General features: G+C 33.0%; 1 protein-coding gene and 1 long non-coding RNA gene across 2 annotated transcripts; one reads left to right on the top strand and one right to left on the bottom strand.

The window, feature by feature from the left end:
• Nucleotides 1–3956: 3956 nt before the first annotated feature.
• On the bottom strand, nt 3957–13074 carry LOC128031969 (uncharacterized). Its single transcript, XM_052629417.1, has 7 exons — nt 12959–13074; nt 12526–12681; nt 12050–12235; nt 11779–11908; nt 11600–11680; nt 9896–9962; nt 3957–4461 (listed from the first exon to the last, which is right to left on the bottom strand). The coding sequence occupies exons 1-6, from the start codon at nt 12965–12967 to the stop codon at nt 9931–9933; spliced, it is 594 nt and encodes a 197-aa protein (XP_052485377.1). The 5' UTR covers nt 12968–13074; the 3' UTR covers nt 3957–4461; nt 9896–9930.
• Nucleotides 13075–22190: 9116 nt separating this feature from the next.
• On the top strand, nt 22191–23461 carry LOC105767834 (uncharacterized). The gene is made up of 2 exons (XR_001125631.2): nt 22191–22845; nt 23093–23461. It is a non-coding gene; the product is annotated as an uncharacterized LOC105767834 (long non-coding RNA).
• Nucleotides 23462–23895: the final 434 nt, after the last annotated feature.

Here is a 23895-nt window from a genome sequence, read left to right on the forward strand (position 1 = left end):
AATTTCATTCATTAATACAACCAAGACCTTTATATGTACATGTTCTTTAAATGTCTTTGGTTGTAAGCCTTTAGTTAGCAAATGAATCATCGATTGGTTTTAATATACTCTATAGACATTCTTTGTTTCTAAACTTCATTAACAACAAGAAATTTAAATTCCATTTTTTGTACATTAGAATATTAGTCATTTCTGGAAAAAAAATACTGCTGTGAAATTATCACAATAAATTTTTAACGGCTTGATAATGGTATCGACTACCCCAAGACTTGAAATAAAGTTCTATAGCCATAATGCATGAATAATAGCCTCAGAACATGCCACAAATTCTACTTTCATCATAGATGATGTCATGACAAACTATTTAGCACTTTTACATGACATGACATCTTTTACAATCCTTGTTACTTGAGACATGTGAATTAAGAAAATAAACTCAACAATCCTTGTTAAACCCTAAACCCAACAATCCTTGTGATCTGTTACGGAATATCTCAATTCCTATCACATATGATGTCTCTCATATATCTTTCATTTCAAAGATATTCGAGAGAAAAACTTGTCTCATGCAATATACCAAAATCATTTGCAATAATCAAAATATTGTCAACATATAAAACTAAGAAAATAAACTTGCTCCCATTGACCTTTTTGGTATATACACCAATCAACAATGTTTTCTTGAAAACAAAAAGACTATGACATCATTAAACTAGATGTATCATTGACGTGAAGCTTTTTTAAGTTAATATATGACATTTTCCTTCAACTATAAAACCTTCAGGTTGGTCCGTATAAACTTTTTCATCAAGATCTCCATTTAGAAAAGTTGTTTTCACATCTATTTGGTGTAGCTTTAAATCATAATAAGCCACCAATGCCATGATAATTCTAAATAAGTCTTTCTAAGAGAATGGTGAGAAAGTTTATTTATAATCAATACAATACTCTAGAATATAGCCTTTGGCAACAAATCTAGCTTTATTGTCACACCCCAAACCTGACCTAGATGTTATGGCCAAATCTGGAGATGTTACTGCATGTTCATTCGAAAACCCAAAATTCGTTTGTTATGAGAAAACATCGTTAGCTCTTATTACGTAAAAATCTAGTTTGTTTGCAAGCATATCTTCCTTAACCGTTTTAACAAAAATGTTGTTTATATACATATTTAAATATTTCATAAGCATTTGAGTTTACAGCGGAAAAATCTGATTTAAGTCCAGTTTCGAAAACACGGCTTGTTATTGTAACGCCCTGAATAATTTAATTTTGTTTCTATGAAACTTGACACAAATGTGTATCTGCTTCAATGGTTAAGTGTTTTGGGTGTGTGTATGAGGTCTTGGGTTCAAGTTCCACATTTGTAAATTCTGTTATTTTTATTCTTAGCCTTATCTTTGTTAGGTGGGTTTATGGAATACTGTTGGTAAATTCATATCAGAATGAGCCTTCTGGTTTGAGTGGTAAGAAATTAGTGTGTTGGAGGTCCTGTGTTCTAATCCCTGCATGAGCATAGGTGATAGTTTTTGTTTGGGTGTCTGATAGAGGTTGGGAGGAATCGAAATTCTAAAGAAGTTGAGAGTTAGTGGGTTAGTGGGATTTAGTAGTTAGTAGGAGGTTGTGCCTAAAATTGAGGGATTGAGGATTTTATTCGATTTTATCTTTTTATTTTGAATTTTTCTCTTCCCTCTAAATTTTTCTGATGTCAGTTTCTGCCTTTCCTCTTTGGTTCTGTCGTTCCGTCTTTTTGTCCCTCCTCTACTTTTTGGTTTTCCTATTTCTTTCATTTTCTTTCAAATCGATTCACACTTTTTTTGTCATTCGCGCGGTCTCTGTAAGTTTTTCGGTTCATTCTCATTTTAGTGGCGTAGCGATTGTTATAGGGAATCTAATTTCTACGAACTGTTGTGTAGGAGAAGGCGATGAGGCTGTGATTTTCGTTTCAATGGATTAATTTATGCACGTAGTCATTTTTGAGGTGGTAAGTTTGTTAGCGTTGCTTGGTTTAGTTTTGTTGAATTCGTAGATCGATTGCTAATAGGGCATTGGGATATTATTTTTAGGTTTGGAAGGGCTCGGGATTGTTTTCGCATCAAAATCGAACCAAGTGTATACTCCTAGCACGAAAAATCAAGTTTTGACGAAAGCAGAAAATAGAGTTTGTCGATGCCACACGGGCGTGTGGCCAGCCGTGTGTAAGACACGGCCGTGTGATTAATGAAAACGTGGCTGTACTCAAGACGCAGTCGTGTGACGGTGCGAGTGTGGTCGTATGGAACACACAGGTTAGGCCAAATGGGGCATGTGGATCCACACGGGCGTGTGTGTTGGCCCAAAATTCTAAAATTTTCCCGAGGGTCGCATGAGTCGTTCCGATCGACTGTGGGCTTACCATAAGGTAAGGGCTAACCAAACCCTATTTCATGTGATTTGATATTCTGATAGACTGATTTGAGTAGGATACTGATACGTATGTCTGACTGTACTATTTAAGTATGTATCTATCTGTATACGAGCATGTTAAGCACGTTTAATCTGATATATCTGCATCTGTATTCTACATCTATGTTTTGGGTGAGAACTGTATTTGTGGAGGAAGTGATCTGTATAGCAACTCTTCGCCTATATTCTGGTAGCTTGACTGCATATTTTCTGTTATGTGTCGCATCTACACTATATGGTGTGTAGGGATAGGTGGATGTTTTTAACCCCACATGGTATGATGGGATTGTCGGAGATGATGTGTAGAGGATGAGGGTAGAATTTTGTATATCTATTCTGTTTATCTGATTCTGATATCTGTACATGTTATGGACTTAGGTCCGAATTTGTATCTGACTGTATATGAAACCTTATGTATGTTGCATGGCTATTTCTGTTGGGTTACACACTGAGTTTACGAAAACTCATATCTGTTTATCTGTTCTGTTCAGGTAATCCACAGACTTAGGCGGGTCGGTGCGACAGAGGCTCAGCGGTAACCACTCGACCAAGAACTGTTTTCATTTAGTAATTAATGGTTTAATTTTAAAGTCTGGTTTTTTTTAGAGTTTGTAATTTTTGGGACTCTCTGGACTATTAGGTTTTAACTTTTAGATTTGGATTTTGTTTTGCTATTTTTTGCAACGTCAACAAAACCACTTTACGCAACAAATGAGTTTTTGAAAACACGAGCTTGGTTTTTGTTTTAAACGATTTCCAAACTTTTGCTGCAAAATAAACGATTAATTTTAAAGAACAACTTATAACGAATTCAGTAATGAATATGTTTTATAATACTTAGACGTTTTATCAAATAACTAAACATGGTTTATCGAAGATTCATCGATTTCAAAACCCTTCTTCGTAACACTCCCGAATTCGGCCATAACGTCTAGGCCATGTTTTGGGTGTTACAATTATATAGTGAAATCAAACATTTCACAGATCAAATTTTAAGCCCACCAAAACAATAAAATAGTTAAAATAAAAACAAATCCAGAAATTCAAACAGTCCCAAAAACGTCACAAATAGTCCATCAAAATCAAAATACTATAAACCAAACATTTTGCATATTTTAACAAAAACAGTTAACCGAGCTCCCGTCGCACCTTTCCGTCTTAAGTTTAGGGGTATTAAATATTATCATTAGAAACTCAGTATGTAACATATCATATTATCATTAGAAATTAATTATATTAGAAATAGAATCAGTGTCAAGACATAATAGATGCAAATTTACAATCCTATCCCCATCCGCTACACACCATTTCCAACCATCCCAACACACCATATAGGGTAATAAATACCCATCCAGCCAGTATGACATTTTTTAGAATAATTACAGCTTAGCTGCCAGTTTATTAGGTGATTTATCGTCGTTTACAGAAATATGTGTGGTTGTGCCACCAAATACGACAGAGTATCTCTGCTCACACTTCCTCCATATACACATATCTCACCCCAATGCAAATATAGAATTTATCAGATATTAGAATACACATGCTCTCATAACAGTTACAAATCATACACAACAATTTTCAGATCATACATAGTATATTACAAAATTTACTTATCACATATCATTCCAAACATGCGTACATATATCTAAATTTACGCTATCAGATAATCAAAATTCATGTTTTATAGTTTAATTCATAACATACCGACCATACGAAAGGCCTACATTCGACTCGAATAACTTATAAAACCCTAGGAAAATTTTTATATTTTTGGGCTCACACAGCCTACTTGGCCAATCCGTGTGGCCCACACAGCTTCACACATGGCCCAATTGGTCCAAATCGTGTGGCTTAACATTTTTGCATACCACACAGCCTCACACATAACCTAGCCATCGGCCTACCACATGGCCTTGTGGTGTCGATAGTACAGATTTGACCTTTATTGATTTTTGGGTTTTTCATTACACATCTAGTTCGATTACGATACAGAAGCACCCATGACACCTGTAGCACCTAAAAACAAGATTCAACCGACTAATTTAGCGACGATTCACGAATTTAAATCAAGATTGAACACAAACGTCCTTAATCGACCCCTAAAAGCATGTTTGAACACTTACAGATAACTGAACAACAACCACGCCATACTTAAATAATTGGAAAAACACCAAACATCACATGATTCTCCCTAATTGAGCATTAAAAATATCAAACACAACCAACAATCTCTTCCATTACAACGAATAATGAAAACCCCAACTTACTCATCAACTATCAAAAATAAAAACTTCACCTACCTCGAGTACGTACCGAATCAAAATAGCAAGAATGGATTTGAAAGACAGAGGAGTTACGAACATAATAGAATTGGTGAAGAGAAGGAATAAAAAATCAAGATTTAACTTAAGTTTGATTGGGGGAAATTAGCAGAAAGGAACCGCAAGAAACAAAACAAAAAGAAATAAAAAAAGTGGGGAAAAAACAAAAGAATGTGTATAATGGGAGCAGATTTTTGGGGAAACAAAATTAGAAAAAAATAATAATAATATTTTAATAATATAGCACAATTTTATTTTAAAACAAAATCAAAATCCTAACCAACCTCCCACCTGATAAGTTATCATCTTTTCAAGAGTTTTAATTCAAATCAAACACCACTATTTGGGCGGCACCCAAAGGTTAACAAAAATAAATTCAATTTTGCTCACGAAGGGACTCAAACACAGAACCAAAAGTACGCTAACACCTTACACAAGCTCATTTTGTCCTAAGTTGACCGAAAATAATACTTAAGTCAAATGAAAAAAGATAGGCTTAAGAATAAAAATAACAAAATTTTTTTTAAAAGTGATATTTGAACCAAAGACCCGCGACACACAACCAAAGCACTTAACCATTGAAGCAAATACTAACTAAGGACAGAATTTAGCACATGATAAATTCAAATTTTTGGGGTGTTACAACTCTCCCCCTAAAAGAAATTTTGGCCTCAAAATTTATCTAGTTCAAATAGATGCAGATATTATTGTAGAATCGAGTCTTCAAGTTCACTAGTGGCTTCCTCAGTGTCATGATTCTGCCGCAAAACCTTAACTAGGGGTATGCTTTTCCTCCTTAAGATCTTAATGTCTCGATCCAAAATCTGAATCGACTTCTCCTTGAAGGTTAAATTTGATCTAACATCAATCTCTTTAACATATATAATATGATATGGGTCGGATCAATACCGCCTCAACATGGAGATGTAGAACACATCATTAATACGTCCAATTCTGAAGGTAGTTAGAACTACTAAGTGATCGGTCCCACACGTTTCAAGATTCAATATGACCCAATGAACCTAGGCTCAACTTGCCATTACATTTAAACCGAATGACCTCTTTCATGAAAATACCTTAAAAAAAAGACTCGGTCACCCACAGAATACTCGATATCTCTCCTTTCAGATCCAAATAAGACTTCTGTCTATCAGAAACTGCCTTTAGACAAGCTCGAATCAGTCTAACCTTATCCTCAGTCTCAGAAACCAACTCAGGACCTAAAACCTGTCGCTCACCCAACTTAGTCTAACACAACGGGGTACGACACTTATAACCATACAGAGCCTCATAAGGTGCCATCTGAATAGTGGACTAAAAGTTGTTATTATACGCAAACTCAGCCAGTGGCAGAAACTTCTCCCAACTACCTCAAAAATTAATCACACAACTCCGTAGCATATCCTCCAATATCTGAATCACCCTATTAAATTGTTCATCTATTTAAGGATAGAACACAGTACTGAAGTTTAATCTAGTACCCAAAGCCATATGAAGTTTTTTTCAGAATTGAGAAGTGAATCAAGGATCCCTATCAGAAATAATCGAGAACAGAACCCCTATGAAGTCTAACAATCTCGAAAATATACAACTTAGCCAGTTTTTGCAAAGAATAATCAGTCTTGACCGAAAGGAATTGAGCAAACTTGGTCAAATGATCTACAATGACCCAAACAAAATCCTTCTTAGTGGGTGTTAAGGGCAACCCACTAACAAAGTCCATAGTTACTCGTTCCCATTTCCAAAAGGGAATATTAACGGGTTGGAGCAAACTTGAAGGCAGTTGGTGTTTAGCTTTAACTTGTTGGCACGTTAGAAAATGAAAGTCGAAGTCAATTACCTCTCGTTTCAAACTCGACCACCAGTATAACTCTCGAAGGTCTCAATACATCTTATTTTTGTCAGGATGTATAACATAAGGGCTACTAAGCGCTTCCTGCAAAATAGATTATCTCAAATCAGAGTCATTAGACACATAAACCCGGCCTCGGAAACACAAAACTCCATCACAGTTCAACCCAAAATCAGAAGTACCACATTTCTCAACCTGATAAAACCACAGAATCAAAGAGTCATCCCCAATCGGCTTAACCTAAATTTGATCAATCCAAGTCAGCTTAACTTGTAACTCTTCTAATTGAGTCCCATCATCAAACAAACTTAGGCGAGTAAACATCGCCCTCAAATCAAACATTGCTCTACGACTAAGAGCATCGGCTACAATATTGGCCTTATCAGGATGATACTCAATAGTGTAGTCATAGTCCTTAAGCAACTCAATCCATCTACGTTGCCTAAAGTTCAACTCCTTCTGAGTAAGGAGATACTTGAGGCTTTTGTGATCAGTGTAAATGATATATATCTCACCATACAGATAATTCCTCCTTATTTTTAAGGTGAAGACAATCGCAACCAATTCAAAATCATGCATAGGATTTTTGTTTTCATGTGACTTAAGCTGTCGGGACGCATAAGCCACTACCTTACCTTCTTGCATCAAAATACAGTCCAATCCAACATATGGTGTAGCATTGTAAACCACGAACTCTTTACGATATTCAGGCGTATCAGAATGACAGTTTGAGTAAAAACAGATTTAAACTTTTTGAAGTTCGATTCTTGCTTATCAGTCTAGACAAATGGTGCATTCTTACGCAATAACTTAGTTAGAAGAGCTGTTATAAGTGAAAATCCCTAAACAAATCTTCGGTAATGGCTTGCTAAACCAAGGAAGTTGCAAATCTAAGATACATTCCTAGGCTGTTTCCACTCTAGCACAGCCTCAATTTTCTTATGATAAACTCAGATCCCCTCAGCAAAAACCACATGACCTAGAAAAGTTCCTCTCTTAACTAGAACTCCCGTTTGCTGAACTTAGCATAAAACTTTTTCAGACGGTGTATCTGAAGAACTACTCTAAGATGCTTATTATGATCATCCTCAGTCTTAGAGTATACCAGAATGTTGTCGATGAAAACCACGATGAACTAATCCTAATATGACTAGAAAACTCGATTGTAAGGTCCATGAATGCAACCAAAATATTTGTCAAACCAAATGGCATGACTAGGAACTCGTAGTGCTCATAATAAGTTCTAAAAGCAGTCTTATGAATGTCAGCTTCCTTAACCTTAAGGTAATGGTACCCAGAACAGAGATCTATCTTAGAGAATAAAGAGGCCCTATGAAACTAATCGAAAAAATCATCGATCCTCGGAAGTGGGTACTTATTCTTTACTGTCAATTTATTCAGTTGACGGTAATCCACACACATCCTTATTGTACCATCTTTTTTCTCTACAAATAGAACTAGTGCTCCCCATGAAAACACACTAAGCCAGATGAACCTTCAATCGAGAATTCCTAAAGTTGAACTTTTAGTTCCATAAGCTCTTTCGGTGCTATGCGATAAGGAGCAATAGACACTGAAGCTGTACCCAGTAGTACCTCGATACGAAACTCGATCTCTCTATCCGGAGGTAACCCCGATAATTCTTTGGGAAAGACATCCAGAAAATCTCTAACTGTCCAAATATCCCAACAGACAAATCTATAAAACTCGAATTATGTACAAAGGCTAGAAATGCATCACATCCTTTTCACACTAACTTTTCAGCCACTAGAGCGGAGATCACATTGGAAAGGTAATATTGATGCTTGTCGATCCTAACAACCTCTAAATCATCCATAGATCTCAGAGTTACCTCTTAGTCGCACAGTCCAAGCTGACTCAATGCTCCACGAGCTAATTCATTCTTAGTATCAGATCAAATTCTCCAAACCGTAACTCCATCAAATTAGTCGAAAACACAACACCTTGTATCTCAAGTGGTATTCTCTTATAAACCCTCTCAATTCAAATTGACTAACCTAGGGGACTAATCACAGAAACCTCACTAGAAGTGCTCTCAATAGGAATACCCAAGCTCACAGAAACAGAGCTAGCTATATAAGAGTGTGTTGAACATATATCTATCAGTGCAAAGTACAATACAAAATTAATAAAAAATGTACTAACGATAAAGTCTTCGGTGTCTCTGTCGTTACGATGCCTAACCGCATATACCAAAGCAGATTGCCTAGCCTTAGTCAGATTAGCACCTCTGCCTAGTGTACTTTGACCCTTACCCAGTCCATTACCACCTCTGGCCTGACTACGGCCCCTAGGTGGCTGTTGTACTTTCTTTTGGGGATGAACTTGTACCTGATCAGAATGAAATGGACAATCATTGATGCAGTGTTTCATTAACCCACATCGCAAACAACCTCTCAACATCCTCTAACATTCGCCCGTATGACACCTACCACAATCTTCACATACTCATGTCTTAGTAATTGCAACTTGCCCTTCAACCCTCAGAGGCCCATCAAACTTGGCCTATTTCTTAGGCTGTTGAACAGAACTAGAGGGCTCTAAATCCCTCTTAGTTTTACCTCTCTCTCGATCTCTCTTTTTGCGCTTAGTGCACTTAACCTCTTCATCGATGTCCACCTTATCTACCAGACGAAAAAAAACCCACTCCCTCTATGGGGCTATCAAACCTTGAGGTCATACCTCAGCCCTTCCTCAAACTGAATGCTCTTATCGTAGTCAATCGATATAAGCCTACTAGCATATCTGCTCAATCTCATAAACTCAGCCTCATACTTAGCCACAGTCATATCCCCCTGAGTAAGGCCCATAAACTCACGTCTACGAGACTCCACATACTTGCACTAGAAGTTGTTCTTAAAATACTCTCAAGAAATCTAATTTGGCTAAGCACCCTCCTCAATGGTTAGCCACCACTAGCGAAACAAAGACACTGCACCCTTCAATTTTTGCTCAAGGGTGTAGTCTATACCATTCATGATCCTCTCAGTGGCCTCCAACCAATGTTCGGCTATTTTTGGGGCAACTCTAGTGACGCCACTAAACAACTCAACACCATTGGACCGGAGTCATTTAGTTACTGATCAACGGCTCCCAGATCCAGTATAGGTCCCAGCGACCATCTCTAAAACTCTTAACATGGCTTGGGACAATGCCTTTAAAGGTTAAGGTCTTTAGCGACGTTTGTGGAAAAAGCTAAAAAACATTGTGTATAAATAAATAAAAAAGAACAGGTAGCAAACAAGCTATTTGTTACTTTTTGTTTTGCTTCTAAGGCTTCCTCAACTGCCTTCATCTTGGCAACAAAATCATCTTCATCATCCCTGCTTAAGAAAAAAAAAATTTATGTTAATTTGACTAACCCATATTAAAAATCTTAATGCAAATGATAACTGTTAAATTTATTAACTAATCTTTTTTTGTGAGTAATATATAAAAATAACAAACAAACATAACATTAATTTAATACTTATCATTTAGTTAGGATTAAAAATTTTCAAATTCTAAAAATACAGGACTGAAAATGACCAAATTAAAATAGAGGTACTAAAGTAGAAGTCTAATAGCAGATCACTTATGTCAAATACAAGAGTTATCTGTTTGAGGTGATTGAATGTTATGATTTTCAAATTTCCTATTAAATAAAGAAAAGTAATGCATGTTTGGGTATTAACCCACAAATCAACATCATCTCCCTAAAACATCAACTTCAAGGATGAAATGGATGATGAGTTAAGAAAGGTATATCAAGTTGCCGTCCTTTAACTAAAATATGGACATATTAAAATATGTTTATCCTTCTTATAAAGAATGGATTAGAAAGAGATTAAGGAAAATCTAGGCAGGAAATAAAAATTTTGAATATCAAACTTAAAAATTCAATTGAATGATAATTTCATGCAGTATCTCAAACAATATACGGGTATAGGTGTAATCAATTATGCAACATGTAATGATATTAAATTTTTTTAATTTGGTATTTAAATTTTTATCTAATTTATTATTAAAATTTAATATTTTTTGATTTGGTATTTAAGTTTTTTTTTTAATTTGGTATCCAAACTTATCAAATATTTACAAATACTCCAATATACTAACATGAAATTTATTTTGTATTTTAAATGTTTCATTACTTTTAGTTTAATTTATTTTAATTTAACATAATGAATTTATTAAAATTATTATTTTCTTCAATTTTCTTTTCATTAAGCAAATTTTGAACATAAGAAAACTTCAAATAAATGTAACCATTATTGTCATTAAATTTCATGTCTTCTACCGCATGTTCATACACTAGATATTTTTGTCACCTTATAAAAAACCTAACGCCGTTAGTGTTCTAGGATAATTTGTATAGCATCTAACAAATATAAGTATTAAATTGGACAAAAAATGCTTAGGTACCAAATTAAGAATATGTACTAAAATGAACCCAAAAACTTAAGTACTAAATTAAAAAATTTTAATAACAAATTAGAAAAATAAAATAATTAAGAGTACGAAAATGAAAGAAACATATTATATATGTAATAGAAGCATAAAATAATTATTTTCTAGTACAAATAATAATTTTTATCAGAAATAAACATAAAATCTATCTATTAGTTTTATATTTAAGATTGTAATAGAAGCACTATTAATAAGATAATTATTTTTATATTATATTATATTATATTATATTGATTGGTTTTATAGATTTAAAAATATATAATTAACACAAAATACTAATTCTTAATTGATATTTTTAAAAAAATATATAATTATTTTATGCTTCTATTACATATATAATATGTTTCTTTCATTTTTGTACTCTTAATCATCTTCATCATGATTAAATGCATCTGATTTAACTGCATTATTATACATCATTAGAAACAAGGCAAAGCTATAAAGGGAAGACCTATTAATTTCATTTAAGTAAAAAGGTTTCATGTTTCACTGATAAAGCCCAAAACCGTACCTGTAATACGTGGACTACCTCTTTTACACTGAACATGGAGTTTGAAAACAATGGTGTTCTTTTCATTTGCCTGATCATTTTCTACAATTGAAAGAGACAAAAGTAAAGAATTACCAAGTGCCCCAAGGGTAAACTCCATAAATTCAGATAAACCATCAACCAAAAAGAATGAATTGAACCTGAAAGATAATCAAAAAGCCTTGGGTCAACACGGATTGGAACGAGGCCCAACCTATGAGCAAGAACTTCATCTTGGATTATTGATGTTTTGTTTGCAATGAGAACTTTTTCAATTGCCATTGTAGGAAGCTGCAAGCATAATCAGTTCTATCAGTACCAGCACAGACATTATGCTGCAAGCTAACATAGCTAGCATATGATAGCATGCAATAATGTCATTAACATAGCATATGTTAGCACTGAAAAGAGGTAGACCAAAAAGTCACAGACCTCAGCTATAAGGATCCTCCTGAATGAATTGGCAATAGCTGCATCAATAACGATCATATCAAACTCCATGTCATCTTCATTGAGTCGAACCACTTCAACTCTAAAGTTGTTAGAGAATCGATCAAGTCGTGAACTATTATCAATTCCCATCGATGCATAAGCGCCAGAATATTGAATACTCTCAGTCTACAAGCAACAAAAGCCCCCAAAACATACGACGTTTAATTATAATACAAAAAAAGAGACCCACAAATTTCAGAACCTTAAGAACAGAACAAGACAGATGATACAAAGAAACTAACCCAAACCCCAAATAAGGAAAAAGGCTCCATTTTTTTTAATTACCCAATTAAACAACCCCAAGAAACCACTGTTTCTTAACACTCCATATACGAATAAAAAGGGTGTTCATGAAAAATTTCAACTGAAGATGTGTGCTTTGGGGGATAAAAAAAAAGGGGGTAAGAGAGAAATACATGGATAGGGGCGTCCTTATTGCATGAAACACGACTTCGTTGGAGTTCAAGATGCGGTGGAAGTTGACCCATTGGCACATCTGGCAAATCCCAGATTGAAAATTTCTTCTTTTCTTCTCCTGCCCCCTCTGCCATTGCTTTGTTGCTTAGATTTTGCTGTTAGGAATTTAGGGTTTAAATGGGAACAGAAAATAAAGGGGTTTTAGCTATCTAGACGGCTGAGGAGAAACGCTTATGTTTAGGGATTTTGTTCTTTTCTCCTTGGGGTTGAGTGAGCAAAGAACAAATGAAACAGAACCAATTAACAACTAAATGAGCAGCGCAAAATTCCCCAGGAATACTTCCAGTAAATCCCGATCCCACTCACACAAATTCATCATGAAATTAAATCCTTAACCCATAACTTACTTGTTAAGAGTACTGCTAAACTTACCAAACACATTATCTTTTTTTTCCCTGCAAATACCGAACAGAACAGAAGTTTTTTTTGACAAAGGGAAAGCACAAAAGGAATTTTAAAAACTTTATCTGCTTTAGTAGCGGAACTCCTTTAATTTGGAGATTTTAGGCGGAGAAATTTAGAAATAAAACGCGCCTTTTTTTAAATGATTTTTGAACAAAATGACACAAAAAATTATGTTATTTTGAACAAAATGACACTGTTTTGTTCTATTAATAAAATTTTATTTTGTATATTAAATAATAACTATTTTAATATTTTAAGTAATCAAATTTGAAATTTTTTGAGGAAAGTAAAATTCAAATTAAACTACTTTTTTATAAATTATATAAAAATGAGATAAATTGAAATATAAATATGTAAATATTTGGATAAAATTTAAATTTAAATTTACATTTAAAAACAAAATAATAATAATAATAATAATAAAAGAAAAAACAAAATCAAGGAGACCAATAATATTGTATGTTGTTAAACAAATACACCCATCAAACTTTCTTTTTATAGTATAAGCTAAAGCTTAGATAATTAAATTATCAAATATGCACATGAAGCATTCTTTTTCTTGTTTACATTCCTTAATTAATTTTCTTGTTTACATTCCCTTAATTAATTTCAACATGTAAGCTTTAATTTGTTGACTTAAAAGCATCTTAAATCTTAATTAATACTTTGGATTGACCCAAATTGAGTCGAGATCAATTTTTATGTCTAAACTCGACTCTTGAAAAGGATTACTAAAATTTTCATATTTGAATTTAAATGGAAAATTCTTATTAAATAAAAGATAATTATAATTTCATAGTTCAAATTTAAAACTCAATATATTTATTTATCAATTTTTTAAATCTAATATTTAAATATATCAAATGGTTTAAACCATTTAATCTAAATTTAGAATAAATATTTTAAAATAAAAATATTAATTAATTGTATAAATTTTCATCATTTAATAAATCTAAAGTAAACCTTAAATCCTAAACCATTTAATATATATAAAATTGATCTATTATCTCTTAAATAATTTAAACTATCTCCTAAACCCTATCTCCTAAATCATAAATCATAAAATATAAACCCTAAACCCTAACCCCTCTTTTATAATTATATAAAACTTAACTAATATATAAATTAAAAAATACTAATTAATCTAAACCTTAAACCCTAATCTGACCTTAAATCTCTAAACCTTAAATCACTAACTCTTAACCTCTAACCCCTAACCCCTAACCCCAAACCTCTAACCCCAAACCCCTAACCCGTAACTACTAACCCCTAAACCTTATTTAATATATAAATTTAAAAACACTAATTAATCTAAACCCTAAACCCTAAACCCTAACCCAAATCCCTAACCCCTAACCCTTAACCCCTAAATCACAACCCTTAAACTAGAATCCCTAATTCCATAATCTATAAACCTTAAAATTGTAAATCCTAAACCGACCTTAAATCCTAAATTAACCATATACCCTAAACCATATATATTAAACCCTAAACTATAATGATAATTAATTAAATATTTTAAAATTAATACTATCGTATCTTTAACAATTATATATGAAATTATTTAATATATAAATTAAAAATCAATTAGTCATGTACCCTAAAAATATTTAAATTATTTTAAATAATAGTATTTTAATTTTTCATTTTAACAAATATTTTTCTATGTTTTTTATTTGAAATTATTTCTACGTGTCATTATTTCAAATTTAACCATTTTAAAAATATTCATTAAAATAAATTGAATTTTAATTAATATAAATAAACAAAATAAATAGTAAATAGACAGATAAAATGTTTTTGCGGCGCTTTTTCAAAAACGCCGCTAAAAGCCTGAGCATTAAAGGCGCTTTTTCAAAAACGCCGCTAAAAGCCTGAGCATTAGCGGCGCTTTCTCTAAAACGCCGCTAAAGCTCCAAGCATTAGCAGCGCTTTTTAAAAAATGCCGCTAAAAGCCCCGAAAGGTCGAAAACGATGTCGTTGGGCTTAGGTTTTTAGCGGCATTTTTCGAAAAAACGCCGCTAATTATTATTTTTGGCAGCGTTTTCCTGAAAGCGCCGCTAATGCTCGGTCTTTAGCGGCGTTTTATTTAAAGCACCGCTAATGCTTGATTTTTAGCGGCGTTTTTTGTCCAAACGCCGCTAAAAGTCTGTTTTGGTGTAGTGATAGTATATTACAGAATTTACTTATCTCATATCATTCCTAACATGCATACATATATCTAATTTTATGCTATCAGATAATCAAAATTCATGTTTTATAGCTTAATTCATAACATACCGACTCTATGGAAAGCCTACGTTTGACCCGAACGACTTATAAAGCCCTAGGGAAATTTTTAGATTTTTTGCCCCACATGCCCGTGTGGCCCATACGACCCAATTGGTCCAGACTGTGTGGCTTAACAGTTTCGCACAGAGCCTATTACACAACCATGTGTCACACATGGCCTACCACACATCCGTGTAGCATCGATAGTACAGATTTTTGGTTTTCGTTACACGCCTAATTCGATTACGTTACAGAAGCACCCATGACACTCGTAGAACCTAAAAGCAAGATTAAATCGACTAATTTAACGATGATTCACGAATTTAAATTAAGAATTGAACATAAACATCCTTAATCGACCCCCAAAAGCAAGTTCAAACATTTATCGATAACTGAACATCAACCACGCGATACTTAAATCATTGGAGAAATACCAAACGTCTCACGATTCTCCCCTAGTTGAGCATAAAAAAGATCAAACACAATCAATAATCTCATCCATTACAATGAATAATGAAAACCCTAACTTACTCATCAACTATCAAAAACAAAAAAACTTCACCTACCCTGAGTTCATACTGAATCGAAACAACAAGAATGGATTTGAAAGATAGCAGAGTTACAAACATAATAGAATTAGTGAATGGAAGAAAGAAAAAATTAATATTTAACTTTAGTTTGATTGGGGGAAAATAACATAAAGGAATTGCAAGAAAAAACCAAAAAGAAATAAAAAATAATGGGGAAAAAAAAAGAACGTGTATAATAGGAATAGATTTTTTGGGAAAAATTAAAATAAAATTAAAATAAAATAATATTATTTTAATAATATAACACTATTTTACTTTAAAACAAAATCAAAATCCTAACCAACCTCCAACCTGATAAGTTATCATCTTTTCAAGGATTTTAATTAAAATCAAACACCACCATTTGGGTGGCACCCAAAGGTTGACAAAATTAAAATAAAATAATATTATTTTAATAATATAACACTATTTTACTTTAAAACAAAATCAAAATCCTAACCAACCTCCAACCTGATAAGTTATCATCTTTTCAAGGATTTTAATTAAAATCAAACACCACCATTTGGGTGGCACCCAAAGGTTGACAATAATAAATTCAATTTTGCTCACGAAAAGACTCGAACACAAAACTAAATATATGCTAACACCTTACCACTGAACCAACAAACTCATTTTGTCCTAAGTTGATCAAAAATAATACTTAAGTCAAATGAAAGAGGATAGGCTTAATAACAAAAATAACAGAATTTTCCAAAAAGTGAGATTTGAACCCAAGACCCCTAACATACAATCAAAACACTTAACCATTGAAGCAGATACTGACTCATGATAAAATTTAGCAAATCATAAATTTAAATTTTTGGGGTGTTACATTTATATTGTTCGATATTTTCATTTGAGCCTTGTTTGTTTTAAAATCCATTTACATACAACTTGTTTTGGTCCTTTTGAAAATTCAACAATGTCCCAAACTTGTTTTTGTTCTATAGATTTGATCTTATCGTCTATGGAATTTAGCTATTTATCAGAGTCATCATTATTTATGGCTTGTGAAAACAAAACTGAATCTTTATTGATTCCAATATCAAAATTTGACTCTTGCAAATAAGCCACATAAATGTTAACAATTACCAATTAACAATTGTCTCTTTCTTTGAGATCTTTATAATGGCATTACTTGTAGTTCTTTTTCATCAGACCTTTGTGAGTTAGTGATGTGATTCCTGTCACATCATGTGACTCAACAAAAAACACTCGGGATTGGCCCAAGCGTAAGGGGCCCAGAACTAAAATGAAATCCTTCAAATGAGTGTTTAGTTTAATATTTTCATGTTTTGTTGTTTTAACGTGTTAGGTGTCAAGTTATTTGTTGTTTAAATTATTCCACAGGTTTGAATGTGTTCATTTGTTTTATTATTTCTAAGTTGTTAAGTTAGTTTTCATGCAAGTGTTATTTTACCATGTTTGAATCATTTGTTCTTAAATATTGCTTATGTGCGTGATTGTGTGAGTGTCATGGTATGAATATGTGTATATGGGTGTGAGTCAAAGTATAGTTTCTAAATTCTTGGCTGAATTTTGAGTGAAGAAATTGTGTTTAAGTGTTCCCTATTTATACCTAATGTAAGTGACCATTCATTGTCGTAATGCATGCACAAAGGAACCTTCCAGAATATTCATGAATGAAGCTTTCAATAAAGTTCATGTGGTTGTTCATATGGTGTGCAAGCTACATGTCAACATGCATTCCTTAAAGGTAAAAGATTCATGACAATAATGCAAGTGCATGGACGATAGCAATATGGGAGATGAATTCATCAAACTCAAGTTGTCCATTCAAGTATTCAAGACGCATTAAATCCTAAAATTAAAGTGTGCATGAGCCATGCAATGTACTTTCGTCCCAGGGGGATTTTTGGAAATTAAAGGGCTGCACCTACATTGAATTGGAAAAATACTTCCTAGCTAAGCATGCATGAATGCCCAAGTGAAGAGACATCGCATTTATTTGGCCAAGCATGCACCAAACATCAAGCATGAACTGAATTTACTTCATGGAGTGTGGACACATTGATGTTTTAATGTGAACAACTTAACTGTTAGGTGTGAATGTGTTTGTGTTAGTGTGAATTCATTTTATGCCAAATTTGAATGGCCATTTTAGGTGCTATATAAACCGTGTAAAAGGACATTTCATAGGTAGGCCATTTTAATACAAAGACTTTTATTTGTGAGAATTTCTCTCCAAGGTTCTAAACCAAACATATTTGAAATCAAACTTTCTTAGAGTTTGTGGCATTCAACTCTTTGACTTATCACTTCGTTTACTACCTCAAAGTGTGGCGTCTTCGTTATACCAAGGTTCTAGCGTTTGCCAAATTTACCTGGGTCGATTTTGATTATAACTCCGGTTCTGTAAAATATTCAAATGCTACGGGTCGCGGTTTCGACCAACCTTTGAACCTATTCAAGACGATCTTTCAAAACAAGCAATTTTCTGAACTATCCTAAGTCTTGAGAAATTGCATCAGTTAGCTTCTTTTAGGAGTGTTCCATCATTTAAATGTTGTTCAACATTATTAAGACATTCATTTTTTGTTGGAACAACATTTGTGGTAGTTGTGGATAAATGAACATTTATAAGTGTAGGAAAACCTACTCCAATTTATTTTATATCCACAACTTATTTTGAAGCACTCCTGCTAACTTTGCTATGCTCAAGGAATCTAGCATATAGACCCAAATTTTTGTCCCAATTTAGTGTATTTCTCATAATATTCACACCTCTATTTGATCATACTATTTTTCACCTTTTTATCTGTTTGCCATTTAACCACATTAATGTATACCTCAATGGCATTTATTGACTAAAACTTCATCAAGAAAATAGATAAAAAAATATCATGAAAAATAATCAATAAATATGATAAAATACTTTCTCAATTAAAAGATAAAACATGAAAGGTCAAACATATATTGGTGTGCATTATTTTAAGAAGTTGGGTACTTTTTGTGGCACCTTTCTTAGCATGTTTTGGTTTGTTTTGTCTTAATGCAATCCGCTCGTACACCAAGATCAATAAAAATCTAGATTCGGTAGAATCTCATTCTTTACTAATATTTCTAACCCTTCTTTGGATACATGACCCAAACGTTTAGGACACAAATAAGCAAAATTTTCATTTAGCATACTACGTTTCATTTCAACATTGATAAGATCAACAAGTAAGGATTCTTCCAAAACATTATCAAGTTTCAATTTATATAAACCATCAATAAGGTTTCCTAAACCTAAAATAATAATATTATTAAATAAATTGAAACAACCATGTCCAAACTTAACATTAAACCCAGAAACATCAAGTTTTGAAATAGATATAAGGTTCCAAGAAATTGAAAATACATGAAGAGTCTGAAATAGGTCTAAGTGATAACCAGTATCTAAGACCAAACAATAAGTTCCTATGCCTTCAATCGAAGCCTTTATAGGTTCCCCATATATAGGAAATCTTTAGTTGGACTTGTGATGTGGATTGAAAGGAATATCTACGTTAGGTTTACATGAGTAGTAGTACTGGAATCAAACCACCAAGTATTATTAGGAACTTTAGTTAAGTTTGATTCAAAACATACAAAAACATAAACTTTGCATTTGTTTTCAAACCAAGCTTTGCTTTTTAGGCAATCTTTCTGATAGTGTCCTACTTTCTTACAAAGTGAAACTTATCTACCATTCATTACTTTTTCTCGCTGTTAGAGAAATTGATAGGCAAGTTTTTCTTCTTCTTAAACTTGTAGGTTTTGCCTTAAGTCCTTTGCTAGCTCCTTGACTCACAAGGTTGATGGAATTACTTTTTTGACTCTTTAATCTTGTTTCCTCCTGAATGAACTTACTAGACAATTTATTAACATCCCACTTATCTTTAATAATGTTATAGTTAATTTGGAATGGCCCATAATTTAGAGGTTGTGAGTTCAATATGAATTGTACTAAAAAGGATTCATCCACCATCATCCTCAGGGTTTTTAGCCTTGCTGTAATATTAGTCATCTCAATGATATGTTCTTGCATTCCCCTCGACCCACCATACTTCATAGTCGTGAGTTGTTTCATTAAAGTACCAACGAGTGACTTATCCGCAGAATAGAAACGTTCTTTAACAAAAATAAGATATTCTTTTGCACTTTCAATTTGTGGAATTATGATCTTAATGTTGTTGTCAATAGTCATTCACAAAAACATAAGGCTCAATCTATTTGATCGTTCTCATTGGTTATGGTATAACATCTCTTCGTCACTGCTTGAATTAGTAATAGCAACATGTTTATCTTCTAATAACGTCAAGTCAAGATCCAAAACACCTAAATGGAACTAGACTTATTCACTTCATTCAAAAAAGTTTAACCCATTAAATAAAGTAATAGATAAAGCTTGCGAGTGAAGAGATATAACTGCAAAATAATACGTAAAAGCAAAACAATAACTAAATACTCAAATATTGAACTCAAATATGCAAACAATCCAAGTATATCCTAATTCTCCTTTGGGTAGATACTACAATATCTTGTCAAAAATAAATGTTAATAACCTTAATGGACAAATAAATATTTTTTATAAAATATACACATTGTCTTTAGGCGTTCAAATATATATCTAACAAAATATTAATTTGTCACCATAATTTTCACTATTCATAGAATAAATAATTTACCTTTGGGCAAATTTAGAAATTCTAATGGGTAGTAAAATTCAGGTAAATATTAATTTACCTTTGGGCTAATTCATAGAATAAATATTAACAAAATGTTAATAACCTTTTACATGTAAACAAAAAGACTATAAACTATAAACTATAAAATAGCTAGAGTTTTTAATTAACTTGTTGGCTTAGACATTGATTTTCCCTTTAGCACCATTCACAACAATTGTATTTATAACCCAAAACCATTATCCACATTTACATTCATCATTCATCATAAAACATGAATCTAACGTAATATTTCAATGTAGTTTGAAAAATTCATGTGTTACCGATAAAATTAAAATAACAAATTTTAATGAAAAATCATATATTTTATAATCTAAGCTCATAATACCACGTGTAAAATCTTAATTTTTAATTATTATGTAAATTAAATACTTAATATTGTATAAATAATGAGTTGACCCCGTTTTATCAAGCTGTTGACACCATTTTTTTTATAAAAGGGGTGTCGACTTGGATTTTGAAAACGAAAATGAAAACGGGAATCGCCACCAATCTTTTTTTGATGAAGTGTGATCGGGTCACCTCAAAAAAGTGGTTGTTTTTAATAAATGATTTGATTTTTATTAAAACCATAATTTTGGTCCACGAAATTTAGAAAAAAACAGGTTCGGGGGTCGGTTACGTACGAAGAAGGATTAGCACCCTCGTAACGCCCAAAATTGGTACCTAATTGATTAATTAGTGTCTTAGTGTCGAAAATTAAAAAACTTTAAAAGGATTTAAAATACGATTCTTTATTAAAACGATAAAAATTTTCGAGGAAAAAGGACATTTCACATTAATCGAGATGAAGAATTACGTCCCGTAAGTTAGGACACAATGCCTTAAATTCTCGATACGCAAATAAATGCCAAAATTTTACTTACTCAAAAAGATGTTTGACTATCTCGGGCTTAGAAAAGAGATCATGTTCCGTAAGTTAGAACACAATCTTTTATCAATTCCCGAGATCACTTAAAATCTTACGTTTTAAAAAAAGTTCATGTATTTGGATTAATCGAAAAAGAAATCGAAACCCTGTAAGTTAGGGCACAACCTTTTCGAATCTCAAAATACATGGTTGTGCTTATTTTAAAAAACAAATTTTGACATCTCGAATAAAATGAAACACGATGTTGTAGTAAAAATGAGAAAATAAATTTCATTTCTAGTATGCATAACAGAATAAATACTAAGGCATTACTATAAACAAAGATATGAAGAGCAAGAATGAAGTAAAATAAACAAGTTGAAATTAACAATACAGATAATAAATAAAACACATTAACGATTTAAAACTAAAGGTCTAATATTAAGATAATATGGTATAAAACAATCTAAGAATCATAAAAATTATAATAATAACAATAACAATAATAATAAATAAAATCTAAAATTTAAAGACTTTATGAAGAAATATTTAATAAATAAAATGACATGCTAAAAATAAATATATTTAAATAGATAAACAAATAAATACAAAAATAACTAATATAATAATAATCATAAGTAAATAAACAATATATATAATATACTGATAAACCTACTAAATATGTAAATAAAGAAAATAACATAATAGTAGGGCTATTAAAATAATTAATTTAAAAAAAGCTAAAATAACAAAAAAAAAGGACTAAATTGAACCTTTAAATAAAATTCGGGGGCAAAATCTGAAAATAAATAAAAGAGGACTTTTTTGAATGCGCGGATAACATGGAGGGGCTGGAAGGGAATTTTCCCTTCTCCTCCAAAACGACATCGTTCCAGCAAGGACCAATTTGAAAATATAAATAAATGATAGAGAAAAATTAGAAAAAAGAAAGACTTGATTGTAAATAATAAAAAAGGCGGAAGGACCAGTGTTGTAAATAACTCATTAATTGAAAACACGCGGATCCCCCAGGAGTGGGTCGGGTCACGCGCGGGTCGCGTCTAAACGACGCCGTTTAGGGTCAGGGGGCAAGCGTGCAAAACGGCAGCGTTTTGCTGAGGCTATTTAAGTTAAAAAAAATTTTAGAAAAATCATTTCAGCCCATTTTTTAAAAAAAAATTTCAAAAACTTCTCAAACTCTCTCCCTCTCCCCTGAATCCGACCATGGGCGCCGCCGTCCGTCCATCGCACTGGCGCCATGACCGGTAGCCGGCGACGAACCAAATGGGTTTTTAAGCCCTGTTTTCAACGATTTGAAGGCCAAGCCTTCTCAACCAAGAAGAAAACCGAAAGAAAAGACCCTCACCCCCCTTTTAAGGCTGATTTCGGCAACGGAGAGAGGACCTCCGACGACGTGGCCGTGGGACATCTCAGGTGAGCCTTTCTTTTTCCCTTTTATCTTTGTAGGTAGAAATAAAAATAAATAAACAAAACAAAACAAAACAAAAAAACTCAAGAACAAAATAAATAGAAATAACAACCGAAAATCACCTTTGAAGTTTTTTTTTTTAATATGTCTGTAAAAAAAAATACATTGATTTGGTGATGGCTTTTTATAGCCGAAATTGATACAACATTTTTTTCTTTGTTTGCTGCTTGCGTTTTTGTTCTGTTCTTGCAGGTGATTGACGGGCGCAAGTGGCAGAGGCAGTGAAGTGACCGTAGCAGTGGCGGCAGGTCAAGGGTCAGAAGACCCTAGGTGCGGTGCACCTAGGGTTAGGGTTTCCAGACCCTTTTTCTTGCTTTGGGCCATTTGGGCAGTGGGAAATTGGGTTGGGTTGTATTTGGGTCCGTTTGGGTTAGGGGTAGATTTGGGCTTATTGGGCTGTTTTTGCTTTCTGATTTGGGTTGTATTGGGTTACTCGGGTTTGGGCAGGTTTTAGGCCCCGGGCAAATTTGGGCTTGTACATAATGATTTTAGGATCTTTAGAATAATATGGTTTTGTAAACATAAAAAATAATTGATGCAGATTTGGAGTTAGTCATTAAACTTGACGAAGAACACCTGATAAATTGATTTTTCCCTCTTGAATTTTTTCCTTAATTGCACAAACCTTAAGTGATGGAGACTATAATCTTTATTTGTATCACGTAACTGGATGAATTGATAGAATTTTATTTCCATTCAAAATAAAACTCTTATCCCCTTTAAATTGGGCCACATTATTTAAGATTTAAAGTGGGTTTGGATGGGCTGGGCGGTGCGGTGCGGTGTGGTTGGTTTACTTTTTGTCTCACACTACAACATCTAATCTCGCCGCCATCATTGTTTTTACTCTAACCGCAGCTAAACGCACTGCCCATCTAAACCCACCCTTAGTTGAGTCCACATAATTGGTCTAAAATCTTACATTAATATGGGATTCACATGAAGGATCTATGTATTGTAAAAAAAAAGAGTTTTGGACCAATCAGAATTCATTA

The sequence above is a fragment of the Gossypium raimondii genome, chromosome 4, assembly GCF_025698545.1.
Source record: "Gossypium raimondii isolate GPD5lz chromosome 4, ASM2569854v1, whole genome shotgun sequence".
Classification (NCBI taxonomy): Eukaryota; Viridiplantae; Streptophyta; class Magnoliopsida; order Malvales; family Malvaceae; genus Gossypium; species Gossypium raimondii.

What these genes read in the sequence shown, in the direction of transcription:
- LOC128031969 (XM_052629417.1), bottom strand. An exon ending in ATAAGGACGCCCCTATCCAT is followed by an intron (nt 12,236 to 12,525) that starts GTATTTCTCTCT and finishes TGTTGCTTGTAG; the next exon opens with ACTGAGAGTATTCAATATTC. An exon ending in AGGTAGTCCACGTATTACAG is followed by an intron (nt 9,963 to 11,599) that starts GTACGGTTTTGG and finishes TTTCTTAAGCAG; the next exon opens with GGATGATGAAGATGATTTTG.